Source organism: Echinops telfairi, unplaced genomic scaffold, assembly GCF_000313985.2.
Source record: "Echinops telfairi isolate 266 unplaced genomic scaffold, ASM31398v2 ScPeMD7_2;HRSCAF=8, whole genome shotgun sequence".
NCBI lineage: Eukaryota > Metazoa > Chordata > Mammalia > Afrosoricida > Tenrecidae > Echinops > Echinops telfairi.
Genome location: NW_022103898.1, coordinates 73,255,868 through 73,271,855, shown reverse-complemented (window position 1 = coordinate 73,271,855; position 15,988 = coordinate 73,255,868). Strand labels below are relative to the sequence as shown.

Here is a 15,988-nt window from a genome sequence, read left to right as displayed (position 1 = left end):
CCCAGCCAAATGCAGAATATGTCCATAAGTCCAATACTAGTCCATAAATCCAATACTAGTCCACAAATCCCTCTTCAGACTCATGCAGCCTCGTGCAATGATGCAGGATGCCAGAGGTCACAGGCAGGTGGGGGCAGAGCTGTGTGGATCCAATGTGGTGTCTCTGGCAGCTCTCTGAGTGACTCCAGAGCAGGAAAGTAAAGAAGAAAATAGGGGGTAGGGGGAGGTTCCCAGGACCCTCCTTATGAGGAAGTCATGCCCATAAGGAGGCACCATCAGGCTGTGTGACCTGACTGACTGGCTAGACCCCACCCCTACTTGAAGTTCACTTGAAGTCCTTACGTGAACTGCCACAGTATGCAAGAGCATTGACCAGGGAAGGTTAGTGTAACATGAGTTATCTGTCTCTGATGTTGACTGTTTATTTCCTAGAATCAAGAGAGAATATGCATTGTTACTGCCCCTTCAGAGCACACTGGAACTTGTGTGACAGGTGCACATTCTCTTGGCACTTTGTTCTTTGCATTAAAAACACAATGCACATGTAGACACACACGTGCACACATTCTTACACTCATATGGAGCCAAAGTACCAGTGGAGTAAATCTCATGCCTTTAGTTATGAATTGTGTTTCCATCTAGTACATTCCTGGTTCCTTGATTTAGATAGCAACAACAAACCACTTGTTCTAATCCTTTGTGTGCCCCTTGGACACGTCCAGTATCATTGAGATGTTGAGTGAGCACCTGATAGGGGTCTTTAGCTGACATAAAAATTCATCTTTCATTGAGCTGGATGAATCCTAATAAATCAAAGTAGGGCAGTTGTCATTGAGCAACATGCTCACTCCCCATGATTCACCCGTGTGATATTTTTGCCTCCATTCCTCGTGAAAGCAAGGGCACCTGCTTTCAGGACTTTCCCTCGTGTCACTCGGGAACTTAAAATGAGAGAATCACATGGAGGCATGACCCAGGCAGGTTGAAAATCCCAGTTTCAGTGTGGAGATAAACCTCAGTCAAGTAAACTATTAACGAACAGGATCCCACCCTCACCCCGAGTTGAAATAGCAACAGGGTTCCAACTCAGAATCTCTTACATTTGGAAAACTGCCCTCCTTAAGGAATGAAGGTAGTCAGCCCAGAAAAATGCCAGTCACTCCAAAGGAGTTTCTTCTCCCTGTCCTGTGCTAGTGCTTTTTGTCATCTTATTTGACAGGATACTACATATACGAATTTGAAATAAAGCAAATGAAAAATGAATTACAGCAGTTTATCATTTCTTCTTAGTGTTTATGCTAGGCATAAAATTTTTATATAGCTCAAATTGATAGTCAATTCCAGTTCATGGTTTTAGATGGATCAAATATATTTTATGAAGTGTTCATTACACAACATACACTCCATATTTTCATGTAACATTTATCATGTGCTCATGCAATATACAGAAGAAATAGAAACAAGCACTAGAATGAATTCATGCCTGTAGAACAGAATAACAAAATACAAAGTCATCGACTTGTTCATATTTAACAGGTCTTACATTTTAAAATATGTAAGGAAAGCTGTCTGATTATAACTGTCTGTAAAACTGTGATATAAGTAGAAGGAGAAAGTATAATATTCACGTGGCAAGTATGGTGATGAGTTAGAAAAACGCGCAGGACACAGCATATCATCATGCTTGAGGCTATGATTTATCACAGTGAAAGGACGCAGAGCGAAACCAACAATGGGCAAAGTGTATGAGACTAAGGTTTGAGGAAACCAGACACAGCATTCCAAGAGCCCTCTCCCAGTGGAGTCCCACAGATCAAAAACCAAATCAAATGATTCCAACTCATCGTGACCCTATCGGAGAGAGGAGAGCTTCCCTGTAGAGTTCCCCAGGTTGTAAATGTATGTGGAAGCTGGCTGCCACATCTTTCTCGGGGAGATCCCAGCTGCCACTTTTGGTTCGTGGGGAAATGCTTTAACCACTCGGCCCCTCTTGGTCACACAGGATAGGTTTAATTCCTCCAGCAACAAGTGACTATGCATAAGAAGTGTTGTGTACCAGAATGCTCCAAGCAGATTCTGGGGGCTGGTCCTGAAGACACTCTCTGTCTGGCAAATACCAAAATTCTAGACTCGCAGAAGACAAGCAGATGTTTGACATAAGCCTCCTTGTATGTCGGTTCAGCAAAGTGAAGCATTCATGTGGGTAGAGATTGGTGGACATGTTTCTAAACATCTAAGATCCTACATGCCAACCGAGGGCCAGCCTTGCAAACAGCCTTGCCAGAGCAAAGCTTCTTAAACTCTTGCCATTCGTGACCCCATTACTTGAGAAAATTTTACACAACTCTCGGTATATAAGATAATAGCTGACTCACTCTATCACTCTCTCACACTCTCTCACTCACTCACTGACTCACCCTCTCACTCACTTTCTCACTCACTCACTCACTCTCTCACTCACTCACTCTCTCACACTCACTCACTCTCTCACACTAGAAAAAAAAAAGATAATAGCTATACATTTACTGATAAAAGTAATATCAAAATTTATTTTTAGACAATTACTTGATATACATAAAATTCTAGCATGTGGTTTTTTAAAAATTGCATTCTATTGTGATTAGATGTGCTCGTTTATTTGGACTTGAATGAAATCTTGGTGGAATATTAATACTGCAGGATAGAGCGTATCTTCAGCATTTTTCAGAGTTGATAGATATTTTGATTTTGTAATCCTCAGTGCTGAGCGTGCCACTTCATGTAGATCTTAAAGCTCACACTGCCTTCCAGGCAATGTCAATGCCGAGTGACCCTGTGGGACAGAATAGAACTTTCCCTATGGGTTCCTGAGATTGTACATCTTTATAGCAGTAGAAATCCTCATTTTTCTCCTATAGAGTAGCTGATGGTTTGAACTGCTGACCTAGCCATTAGCAGCTCAACACATAGCTCCCTGTACCACCAGAGCTGGTACCAAATGGCAGAAGAATGCTTAGAGAGGTCATGGCCAAAATTCAGAAGTTGTTTTTGAAAAATTGAATTTTTGGTTGTTGCTCATTCAGAAAATGTTTGCTGTTGACGAATTGTTTGTGAGCCCCACATTCAATTATGCAACCCCATAGAGGGTCACCACACACAGTTTAAGAAGCTTTGTTCTAGTGGCTAGCAGTTTGCTATGCTAATTCTTTCAGTACAGCCTTTAAAAGTACACTAGGAGGATTGGGGGAGGGGAAGGGGAGAAAGAGGCAATCTATCACAAGGATCTATCTATAATCCCCTCCCAGGGGGACGAACAACAGAAAAGTGGGTGAGGGGCAATGGAGGACAATGTAAGATATGAAAATAATAATCTATAACTTAAGGGTTTGGGAGGGAGGGCTGGTGGGGGAGGGAGTGGAGAGAAATGGGGAGCTGATATCAGGGGCTTAAGTGGGAAGAGACTACTTTGAAAATGATGATGGCATATGTGCAAATGTGCTTGACACACTGGATGAATGTATGGATTGTGATAAGAGATGTAAGAGTCCCCGATAAAACTATTCAATAATAATAAAAGATACGTTTATCAGAAGCCACTGTCAATTATTAACTACATTAGGAGATGCTATGTTTTCTTTTAAACAGTATCCTATTGAACACTTAAAATTAATAAATAGCTTTTTAGTTTAAAAAAAATCAGTACAGGTGGTATAACCAGATGAGCCTATGTTCACACCCACATCCTACCACTGAATATGGACATGACTTTGAACAATACATGCAACACTTTGACCCTCAATTTAATCAACTGTTACATCTCAGAAAACCCACAAGGGCAGTGCCACCCTGTCCTACAGGGTCACTGTAAGTCCACATTGACTCAGTTCCATACTGAGCATGAAAGTAGCTCCTAACCCTGACACTTAAAACTCTTGGGTGGATATTAATATGCGTTGGAGGAAATCAGTGGGCTTATCAATCTAGGTACAGTCTGGTTTTTATTTGTTTTTAGTAATAAGACATTACTCATTTTCCGTGCTGTTTACCACCCTCCTCTTTAACCTCTTGACAAGCAAGTAGAACAAAGCATTTTGATGAATAATACTTTTCCTCGATGTAGTTACAGTTCAGATATAATTCTAGGCAGGTCGACATTTTTCTTTTTGGAAGGGCATATCTATTAATTAAGCATCATGATCACATGAAAAGCTCATGCTGAGTAGGCTGTCCCCGCAATTGAAATAATAAATGAATGAATGGGCTTAGGGGTGTAATTTTAATATGCCTAAGATTGGTCAATAAGAGGCACTTTTGAGTCTAGCAGCTATCTCAGATGATGCACATGCATTCATTTATTTTGTAATTTCTTCTTTCTCCTGAATATGATTAACCAAATAATCAATAATATGGAAAGAACAATGGTCTTTTGTTTTGTACCATGGCTCCAAGATCATTTTTACCAAATAAATGACATTTATTCTATATCAAAATTTTAAATCTGCGTGACCACTATTATAAAGTAGGACCGTTTTATGACCTCCTATAAGCATTTAATATTAAAGGATAAATTGCTTTGGGTGAACTTCAATAGATCACTTATGGTGCTCATTTTGCTATGTAAATATATATTAGTTATGGAAATAGTTCATTATAAGAAATCATTTAACTAAAGTATTAAAGTTCAAGTAGAATTACTTCTTAAAATTAGGGCTTGCATTTATTATGAAAAAATAGAAAAATTTTAAAAAGCAATCTCTTCAGAATATTTCTATTAGTGATTCCCCTTCATCCTGATAGTGAAGGGAGGGTGTGTTACTCTGGATAGACTAGAGAAACAAGTATATAGAGACACTTATATGTGTATAAAAAAGAGCTTTATATACAAGAGCAGTTGAATATTGAGAAAACATCCCAGCCCAGTCCAGATCAAGTTCATAAGTCTGATATTAGCTCATATGTCCGATACCATTCTATAACATCCTCTTCAGACTCACGAAACCCGTGCAATGACACCGAATGCAGGCAGATCACAGGCCATTGGGTGGGAAGTCATGTGGATCCAGTGGCTTTGTAAGCATCTCAGAGCTGGCTTTGTAAGCATCTCAGAGCTGGTGGATCCAGTGGCTCATGTGGCTCCTCAGCTGCAATGTCTCCCAGGGAGTGAGCAGAGAAAGAGTGTGTCTCCTGCCTCCAAGGAGGATACAGGAGTTCCCAGAATCCTCAGAAGGCCATGCCCAGAGGCCTCATTGGTATGATCTGAATGATAAACTAGACTCCACCCCATTCACTCTGAATACTAGAATTGACACGATTATGTAACTACCACAGAGGGTGAGGTGAGGCCTGATGTGTACTGTACAGATAATAATGGTTTGCCACGCCTTGAAAATTAGGTTGTACTTCAAAGACTATGTTAAATTTTAAATTTATGCCATTTAAGTGGGCTAATTTATAAGATGTAGTAATTAATCCATTTGTTCATTATTGAAGCACTGTGGAAAAAACAATGTGCACATAAAAGCAATACTGTGAAAAGGCACTGTTATTTATCCAAGTAGTTGATAAAAGCCTTTAAATTGCTACTTACATTCTAGAATTTATCACCACCTCTATCACAGTTCCTAAAATTGTTGATGGATGGCTTTTACTCTTCTAGATTATATTATATGGAAATTATAGTGTTTATTATTTTATCCTTTTTATGAATCAGCTAATTCATTTTGAAGCTGAAGAATTTCCAAAATATGTTACATTTGAGTAAAATTGGGTTCATTTAATGTCTTAAGGAAATGTAAGAAAGGAATCGGTTGCAATTTTATGAAACTTCTATCACTAAATTTAATGATTAAGTAAAACTAATCAATTCTATTTTTCCTTTCTCACAAAGGGTATTTGAAAAACTAATATTAAAACGTTCATGATTCCCATCAAAAGCGAACCAAATGTTAAATCAAATTTATTATTTAATTTCCTGTGTTTTCATGTACATGATTAATGGGAACAAGTCAAACTGATTATTTGTGAAGTAATAAACCATGCTCATCATGTTTTTTAACCATTAAAATGTGTTTTCTAACCTTCACAAATAATTGTTTTTAAGGTAAGTATACCTACTCCTCAGTTATTGACGTGGTTAGGCTCCAAAGAGCAGGTCAGCCTTATGTGAAAATGAAAGATAAGTACATCTGATTTGAAATGGAGGATGACTGCATCTTTACATACTTGTCAAATCATTATCACGTAGCTGCCAAGACAGAGACTCATGGCCCAGACAAGTTGACACATGACCTCAATCCTCACAGCCAGCATTACTCTTGCCTCAGAGCTTGATATTAGTTATGCACAAAGTAGTTGGATAGCAGATTTTTTGGTCTTGTGATAAGTGCAAAAAAACCATAGTGAAATATTCGGTATGTGAGTAGGTGTGAGCCAATAACTCAGTAACTGAGACTTTCTTATCCTCACTCTCTTTCAGGTCCCATAAGTAGTATCTTGGTGAATAAATACGGCAGCCGTCCAGTGGTGATAGTGGGCGGTTTACTATGCTGTTTGGGAATGGTCACTGCCTCTTTTAGTACCAGTGTTATAGAGCTTTATGTCACCGTGGGATTCATTGGAGGTAAGTCAAGATTTGTTTTCAAATTTTCTGTTCTACATAGCGTATTCTTAACTGATATTCTTTTAATTTACTTTTATATCAAATACTATATAGAGTGTTTTATGCTAATGTATCAAAATATTGGCTAATAGAGTGGTCTAACAAACTCATTTCAAGAAATAACACCATATTATCTAACATGTTATGCAATGTCCTATAACCATCCAAAAGGTAACAACTTTCTTTTTTAAAATTTCGCTCTTGGTTTATGTGTTAGGCTGCTAACTGAAGGGTCAGCAGTTTGAAACCAGCCACTCTCAGGGAGAAAGATGAGACGTTCTATTCCCATAAAGCTACACAGCGCGGGAAGCCCCTGGAGGACATTGAGCAACACCCTGTAGGGTTGGTCTGAGTTAGAATAGACTCAGCACCAGCGAGCTTGGCTTTTGGAAAATGCCCCTCTTTACTTATGTGCTATCCTGTTGTTAGATGCTATCTTGTTGCTTCTGGCCCATAGCAATCCATTGCACAACGGAATACAACACTGTCCAGTCTTGTGCCATCCTTACAATTGTTCTCATGCTTGAGCCCATTGTTACAGCCATTGTGCTAATCCAACTGATTGAGGATCTTCCTCTCTTTCAGTAACCCCTCCATTTCACCAAGCATGATGTCCTTCTCCAGAGACTCATCTCTCCTGGCAACATGTACATAGTACGTGAGATGTAGTCTCACGATCTTTGCCTCTAAAGGGCATTCTGGCTCTACTTCTTCCAAAACAAATTTGTTTGTCCTTTTAGCAGTCCGTGGTAGGTTGAATATTCTTCACCAGTGTCATAATTCAAAAGCCTCAATTGTTCTTTGGTCTTCCTTACTCAGCATTCAACTTTCGCATGCATATGAGGCCCTTGAAAATACCCTGGCTATCCTGTAAATGTCAAAATGTCAAATCGTTTTGATGACTGTGTTGTTGTGGTTAGTTTTTTGAGTTTCACTCGACCCTTCAATTGTTATGGTATGATAGATACAAACTTTTTGTATATAAATAGCTTAATTTCAAAAAAAATCTTTTTCATGACTTATTTTCTTTTCACTCATGTTTTAAATGTTGCCAAAATATGGTGTATCCTTCATGCGCTTTTGAAACTTTAACAATAAGGTCATTGCTATGTTTTTCTTAGTAACGGGACCCTAGGATGATATCTCTTCCTCGAGTGATAGTACACGTGTTGAAAAGTTCTGTGAGACACATTTGCAGATAATACAAATGTTTTGAAATGAACTATTGTCACTTCATAGTTCCTCACTATAGACACGTCAGGCATTCTCACTTATGTTTATTGACTCCATTCACCTATCAATTTAGAACCATTTTTATTAACCTCAATCATAAGTTCCTTTTAAAATCTACATTCAACGTTTCAAGAAAAATTAGATTTCAAGATATTAAAGAGACTAATTTTTCCCTTTTGTCTATGGATATAAAGGTAAATATAGTTTTGTGTTGTAGCAATGTTAGATCGATCTAATCACAATAGGTTATGTTTTATTTAATGAAAAAGGTAAGTAAATATTGTAACCAATAATGATGTTAACTAAAAATCTTCTTCTTTACAATTTACCTAAACTCTCTTACTCCTTCAATGTGGGGAAACAACTTTTGACATTGTAGAGGAGAATCTTATTATATCTAAGCATTGTCATAATCTGAGCAGAATATTGTAAATGATGGTAGCAATCAGGTGTGGCTGAGATAGAATCTGAGAACCTACAGGCCTATCATTTCCCCCAAAGCACATGCTTGTTTTGTGCCTACTTTTAGGGGCTCTTTTCCTCACAGGCACTGTTTGCATTAGCAGGAGTATGTCTCTGTATCAAAACCCGTGGGTCCAAGAACCTGAGTAGCTAACTGCTTCACAACACAGGCTCAACTTCCGTAACTTATTAAATACAGATTTGTGCCTTACCATACCATAACCCTAAACCAAACCCACTGCCATTTGAATTGATTCTGACTCATAGAAACCCCTATAATTGTTTCCAAGTTTGCAAATTTTTAAGAGAGAAGACAGCTTCATCTTTCTCCTGATGGGTTTGAACTGCCTACCTTACAGTTAGCCCTTAGTGCTTACCCAATAGTGCAACCCAAGCTCCTTTCTCTGTTCATATGCCCCCAAAATAATATAGATTAATGCCTAGAATAAGAAAAAAAGAGAAACTTATATTGAGTAATTTTATGTATTTCCTAAAGCAACCTTTTTGTTATTACTAACAAGTGGGAACTTGGGGAGCTTAAGCCAATGATTCATTTCTCAAAGGTAATATTCACTGCCACAAAGAGTCCCCTTCCATTACCATCAAGTCAATTTTTACTGATAGCAACCCTGAAAGTGGCGAAGAAGCGCCCCAATCGAGTTTCCAAATCTGTGATCTGTATGCAGCAGTTGGCCACATCTTTTTCCGGCCAATTGGTGGTGGCTTCAAAGCAACAGCTTTTGGTTAGCCAGCGGAGGGTTTAACCACTACGCCACCATAGCTCTTGGAGAGTGAAAACTTCTCCCTCATTAGCAAGCAACTTTAATCCCTGAGATACGCGTATGCTTCCCTAGTCACATTCTCTACTTTAACATTCGTGTGCATCTACATACATGAACTATGTAAATTGATTTCTCTTTTTTATTATGTTCATGGTATTGGAATAACTGTTTCTGGTGAGGTATCAGCATGTTTCACATGATGGTTCTTAGTCTGGTTGCATCCCTTCTACTCTGACAGTAAAATCATGTATTCAACCTTTTATATGAGTTCTTGCTCCAAGGAAGAGCTCTGTTTCTTCTACATATTTGTGTGTAAACGTGTAATTGAGAGAGAAATTAATCTGTAGAATTAGAAGATTTTAATTAAGAACTTACGTTGCCCTAGTTTTAGCCCATGTTGTGATTGATTATTCCAGCATTCATAGAAGTGAGTAGTTTCATGTATGTGGCTTAAGATGGCATTAACATTAAAGTGTAATATCAATGTCCAGGTATGGGGAACTTTCCATTAAAAAAAAATTCCATTTATGTTTGCCGTCACCAGCCATGTTTACACGCAGTTTCAGTTTTATTTCAGCCTTCCCACCCGAGTGTCTTGTGAGCCGTGTGATGCGTGTGTGTTTGCATTTGGCTCTACTCTGCTTTTGTTTTGTTCTTTTTCAGGTTTAGGATTAGCCTTCAATCTGCAACCCGCCTTAACGATAATTGGCAAATACTTCTTAAAGAAGCGACCTGTGGCAAATGGATTAGCCATGGCAGGAAGTCCTGTGTTCTTAAGTACATTGGCTCCTTTCAATCAGTTTCTTTTTAATAATTACGGCTGGAAAGGAAGTTTCTTGATTTTGGGAGGCATATTTTTGAATGCCTGTGTGGCTGGGTCTCTCATGCGACCTATTGGACCCAGACAAACTAAACCTAAAAATAAGATTGTCATAAGAGGGGAAGAATCGGGTCTGAAGAAAAGCCACAAGAAAAAATCAAGTGTGGAAAAACTTAATAAGTATTTAGATTTCACCCTCTTTAAGCACAGGGGCTTTCTTATATATCTATCTGGAAATGTGATCATGTTTCTGGGTTTTTTTGCCCCAGTTATATTCTTGGCTCCTTATGCTAAGGACCAGGGGATCGATGAGTATTCCGCCGCCTTTTTGCTATCTGTTATGGCTTTCGTTGATATGTTTGCCAGGCCTTCTGTAGGACTGATTGCAAACCACAAGCTCATCCGGCCCCGAATCCAGTACTTCTTCAGTTTTGCAGTTATGTTCACGGGAATCTGTCATCTCCTGTGCCCGCTGGCAGAAGATTACACAAGCCTGGTGATATATGCCATATTCTTTGGCTTGGGATTTGGAAGCGTAAGCGCTGTCCTCTTTGAAACCCTCATGGACCTTGTGGGGGCTGCAAGGTTTTCCAGTGCTGTGGGACTTACTACCATTGTGGAATGCTGCCCCGTTCTTCTTGGCCCTCCTCTTGCTGGTAAGCCCATCTCACATCAAGGAAAGGAAAGGAGCATACAATTAACATTTATGATCTGAGAATATTCTTGGTGGTAAAGAATAAGGTTTATCATAATAAATATCAATAGCTGACAGGACTGTGGTTGGATCATTCTAAGTTTTATTATATCTTTAAAATTTTCATAATAAATTAACTGCAGACCCATATTAATTTCAGCTTCACCCTATGAACTTAATAATTCAAGTTATGCTACACTTAGTATAATATTTGTCAGAATTTTATCTATATCTGTTATTTTGTTCTTTTAAAATGTCAGAAAATACAATCTTTTTTTCTTTTTTCTCATATGTTTAAAAGCATATTAAAATAAGCCAAAATTTCAAAATAATTCTGCTCAAATATTCTTAATCAGTGTGTCAATGGCATTATATTTCTATGGAACTTTGAATATGCTTAAGAAATACTATTATATCAGTATTAGTAATACTAATATATCAGAAATGCTAAGATACTGATATGGGTTTATAAGTATTTGTGTGTGTTGCTGCTCTGGTTAGTTACCATCAAGGCTATTTTTCAATATTACCGATCTTTATGTGCACGTGTGTATATATATTAATATCTTATTAATACTGCATGCTATATTCATAATTCTATCTTATTAATATATTAGCTGCCTCAGAGAGGTTTCAACTGTGCGGAGTAGAACTGAATCTCTCGGGTTTTCCCGGCTGTTGTTGCCCAGGGCCTTACTGCCCAGGCGTTCCAACCTTCTGACTAGCAGCCCAATCCGTAACCATGTGTACCTGCTCCTTCCTTTGCCTGCCAGAGCCTGCCAGCCTGCCACGCCGTATCACGCCAACACAAACAGTTGTCTGAGTGAAAGTCTGTGGGCATTCTACTTTTCTGCCAGTTGACTTTGTTATGTAAAACACGGACAATTGGCTTGTGCTTTTGACACAGAATTATTTTGACCAAATACATTTCAGTCTACTTTATTAATGAGAAAACTTTTGATAAAAACAGAAAATTCTATTTCATGATGCATAGAGGGGAGAAGAAAAGAATTAATCGGTTCAGCGGACGCAGAGGTTGGGCTCCAAGGAATACACTAGGGGAATCTCTTCATTTTTAGACTTGTAATACAAGTGTCATTTTTAAGAAACACCCCCCCAATAATAATAATGAAAATAAGGGAATCTGATCTATCCCGAGAGCTTGCTTTAATAATATTATTTATGTAATTTTAATAGCACTATCTCTGTACTTGCTATATCAATGTTACCAAACAAGTCTGCTAACAGGAGCAGTGGCAGCAATTAATTTCGATTCTCCGTGTTGAAACTCTTCGACTGTAATCAAAATACATGCATGTCCCATGCTACATCTGCTTCCAGCTCCTCCGAATGCCCTCTGACCTTCACAGTAGCTGCTTTTCTGTCACATTTGATTAGTGATGGAAGTGGGTCTGGCACACAAGAGGGACACCGTATTTTGGAATGAATGGCTATTGTTATCATTCATTCTTAAACAGTTGCAGCTTTTACTCTCACTAATAGAACAGTAAAAGAGAATCTGCTTTTTAAGTTTTTGTAAATTTAATTTTTATGTTTCCCAGCCCAAGCTGTGCAAGGTTGGGGAAGCCATTTTGCAGAACTTTTAAGAATGTGAGATTCTGGCTGATATTGGCTAGAGTCCCGATTCTGCCACTGGCTGACTTTGTATATCTGGTCGAATTACTTCATTACACTCTTGCAAGGACTAAATGATATATTCAGATGCAGTTCTCAGTCTAATGCTGGGCACAGAGAAGGTACTTAGTAAGTATTAGCCACTCTTATAACATTATGAGCGCCTCTGCACCTGTCCCAAGGAATGGAGCGTTCCTCTGTCATTGAAGAGAAAAAGGAGCATGCACGCATTGGAGTGGGTAAAGGGGTTCCACATGTAGAACAACATACTTCAGACAGGCGGACAAGCAGAAATGTAAATGCATATGCATGTACTATACCTTGACTACATATTTTACTACATCTGTTTAATAAAGTAAATCAAGTAGTGTGATGCTTTAGACATGCATTAACTATGTATGTATATAGAAGTACAAGTCAAGAATAATTTTCCTTTCATTAAAAGTCTCCTTTAATATTAAATCATACAAAGAGATGCATTGTTTTGGGCAACAAATTTATATGAAAAGGGTGATAAAAATTATTACTATGTTACTTGTCTCTCAGGTAAATTGGTGGATGAAACCGGAGAGTACGCATACATGTATATTGCCTGTGGGATGATCGTGGTCCTCGCGAGCCTGTGGTTGCTCATTGGCAATGCGATAAATTACAGATTGCTCGCCAAGGAAAAGAAATTGGAAGAAGCAAGGAAAAAGAAAATGCAGGAAGACTCCAGATCCTATGAACCTTTGAACACCTCGAAGTCTCCTTCTGTTAGCATCAAAAGCTCAAAAGGAAGGAAATTTCCCTCAGAAAGAGAAACTAACATTTAACAAGAAGTACATTTCTAATTTCAGTGTTTATTGCTTTGCTTAGGGGGATATATTTTCCAAAATATTTGTAAGGTTGTTTTTTAGTAGGAAGTTAAAATTAAGGAAAGAGATGATATTTTCTTCAATACCAATTTTAAATGTTTATTGTTAAAGGCTTACATTTTGAGAGTATGCATATAAAAAAAGTCATGGATTGAGCTGACCTCCAAATATTGAAGTCTTCCACTGACGGGTAGTCTTGATCATATAGAGAGAGCTCCGAATCTTAAAGCACCGGTTTAAGTAGTTAGTTATTTAGGAAGAATATGTTTGATTCCATAACATGTGATCTTCTCCACATTTCATGTGTGATTTGGTATTAAAATGTATGGTCACATTGAAGGGAAACACAGAGTTCCCCTACACACACACACACATACACACACACACACACACACACACACACACGCTTAAAAGTGTATTTTCACAGTATTTAAAAGAAATCCCTGGGGACAAAAATGTCAACTGCAGATTATTTTACAATGAGAGTTTTAAGGATAAGAACCTCATTAAAAGTGAGATTGGTCTTCATTAGAAAAATGCAGCTGACTAACGTAAATAAAAATCATTTGCATATATAAAATGAGATAAAGAAAAGAGGAAGAAAATAAAACTCAATTTTAAACCACTATACATGAGTATTATTGGATTCTTATTAATTATTAACTATTATTACCTGCTGATTCGTCCATGAACATGGTTTTCCTGCCCTGATGCAGGGGTAGCCATTATTAGTGCCTGAGCTGACAAATGATTCATGAATCTTATTTAATATACAAATGATACTAAAAGTCCAAATGCTTTCTAGCTGAAAACTCTTCATTAACTTAAAAACAAATTTATAGTTCAAAGAGAATTTAAAAAGGGAACTTCTTTTTACCAGACTTGGAGATTCGCGATCCTACTGAACCGCCAAAATAAATCAAACTGGAACCCTGGCGTACATGTATACAAACGGGTTGAATTCCTACTTTCCCAGGACATTGAGGTGGTCGGAGCATTGCTGTTATGAGCAATCATCTGAGTAACGTTGATTCACAGTGGGAGGGAGCTTTAATGATCGCTGCCAACTCTTAGCTCCTTCTCCTCAGCAGAATGCGGAAAACAAAACCCGGAGACCTGTTACAGCCTTTTGTGCTCAGCCACAGATCGTGCTTCATAGAAATAGCAGCACTTGGAACCCCTGCCCTCTGCTGGCTAAACTCTTTGCTGCCTAAGAGCACAAAGAAATGAGTAAACTGCTGAAGGGTTTTTAGCCAAGTAGGGGGATTTAAAAGTCTATGGGGGAAAACTCCATTATCTTTCAGTTCCATGACTTTTATGAAGCCCCCTTGTATGACTTGGAAATGTAGATATAGTCTGTAACATTAATAGCAAGAAGCTTTCACTGCTGAAACCCAGATTAGGTTAGCAGTTCCTCATTTCATCACTGTTTGAAAATTTCTGGGACTCTAAATCGATCTTGAACACAGAAGCCTCTCTTAGGGCTGTGCTTTCGATATCGTTCATTTTCAGTAAGAAAGTATGTTTAGACAAGAGTGTGTGTCACTGTTAAACTTATCAATATTTACAATGACAACTCTGAAGTTTAACTGTTATTAATAAAAGGTATTTAGTGACTAATTACTGAATTGAAGTATTCTGAGACAGTAAAGGGAAGTTTGCTTTTGCAGTTGTATTGCAGTAGAAGCAGATGCTATGCTGATGGCCTGTAAGAATGCATCTGTTCACCACGGTTTTATAAAGAGTTGATTGAAAAACTCATAAGCATTTATGTATAATTTAAACAACTGGCTCATATCTAGGAAGTTATATGAAATTCCACATTTCATTTAACATTTTTGTATAAGAATTTTATGTTTTCAAATGGTAAGTAGAACACAATGGTGCCAATGTCATTGGTATAAATAAATTAGGGCAAAGGTAGCAGGTATTACACGTTGCTTTTCATTTTGGTTTCAGCTAATCTTGATTCTTAAATAAGCTATTTTCATATTATTAGTGCTTTTATATTCAATTCTGACTTGTCGCAGAAAATACAGTTTCATACACTGTGTAGCACTGATACATTTCAAAAATTATCTTGAATTCAAGATAATCTTGATTAATACAGATTTCAGGTCCCAGAGGAACGTAAAAGGCTAAGTTCTGTATATATTTGAGTATAAGCTGACCCAAATATCTGCTGAGGCACCTAATTTTACTACAAAAACTGCATTAAGAATGTGCTGGAAAACTCGGCTTATATAGATGAGTATATACAGTAATTATCATGGGGCTTTCGTTATAAGCTATCTCCTTAGTGCTTCCTCCTTTTTGTCACCTGCTGGTAAAGTCATGCTAGTCAGCACCTCTCAGTGTCCCCAACTCCAGGGCATCTGTTTCCTGCTCCACAGGAGGTGCTGCATTTACTAAGGGCTGGCCATCTGATCAAGTGAAAGCCATCTCCCATTTGTTTTGTTGCTCTTTGGTTGTCTTCATTTCAAGCACTGATTATATTGCTACAAAAAGAAAAGGAAGTAAAATTGCACATTTGAAGCACATGATAAATGCGGCACCTGGTAATAGCATGACACAAAATTGCACCAGTGCAAACCAGTACACACGTGAAACATTGATATAGACAGACTCTGTAGTCAACTTCCCAAATCCAAACCCATTCCCATTCAAATCAATTCCAACTCAGAGTGCGCCTGCAGGACAGAGTAGAAGTACCCTAAAGGTTTTCCAAGACTGTAGTCTTAGAACCAGCTTTCTGCATCTGTCTCCCAAAGAACAGTTGGCAAGATAGATAAGAGCTCTTGGTTGGTAGCCGAACAGGTATCTGTGCCAGGAGGATGCCTTCCAGAATTATTCCAGGACAAAATCATT

General features: G+C 38.1%; 1 protein-coding gene across 1 annotated transcript; it reads left to right on the top strand.

The window, feature by feature from the left end:
• Positions 1–5,209: 5,209 nt before the first annotated feature.
• SLC16A7 (solute carrier family 16 member 7) lies at positions 5,210–14,740 on the top strand. The gene is made up of 4 exons (XM_045288983.1): positions 5,210–5,228; positions 6,455–6,598; positions 9,778–10,590; positions 12,810–14,740. Exons 1-4 carry the CDS (start codon positions 5,210–5,212, stop codon positions 13,076–13,078), a joined length of 1,245 nt encoding a protein of 414 aa, XP_045144918.1. The 3' UTR covers positions 13,079–14,740.
• The last annotated feature ends 1,248 nt before the right edge of the window (positions 14,741–15,988 follow it).

Excerpts from the sequence above, each read along its gene's own strand:
- SLC16A7 (XM_045288983.1), top strand. Across the intron at positions 6,599-9,777 it reads CACCGTGGGATTCATTGGAG|GTTTAGGATTAGCCTTCAAT; the intron begins GTAAGTCAAGAT and ends GTTCTTTTTCAG. Across the intron at positions 10,591-12,809 it reads TCTTGGCCCTCCTCTTGCTG|GTAAATTGGTGGATGAAACC; the intron begins GTAAGCCCATCT and ends CTTGTCTCTCAG.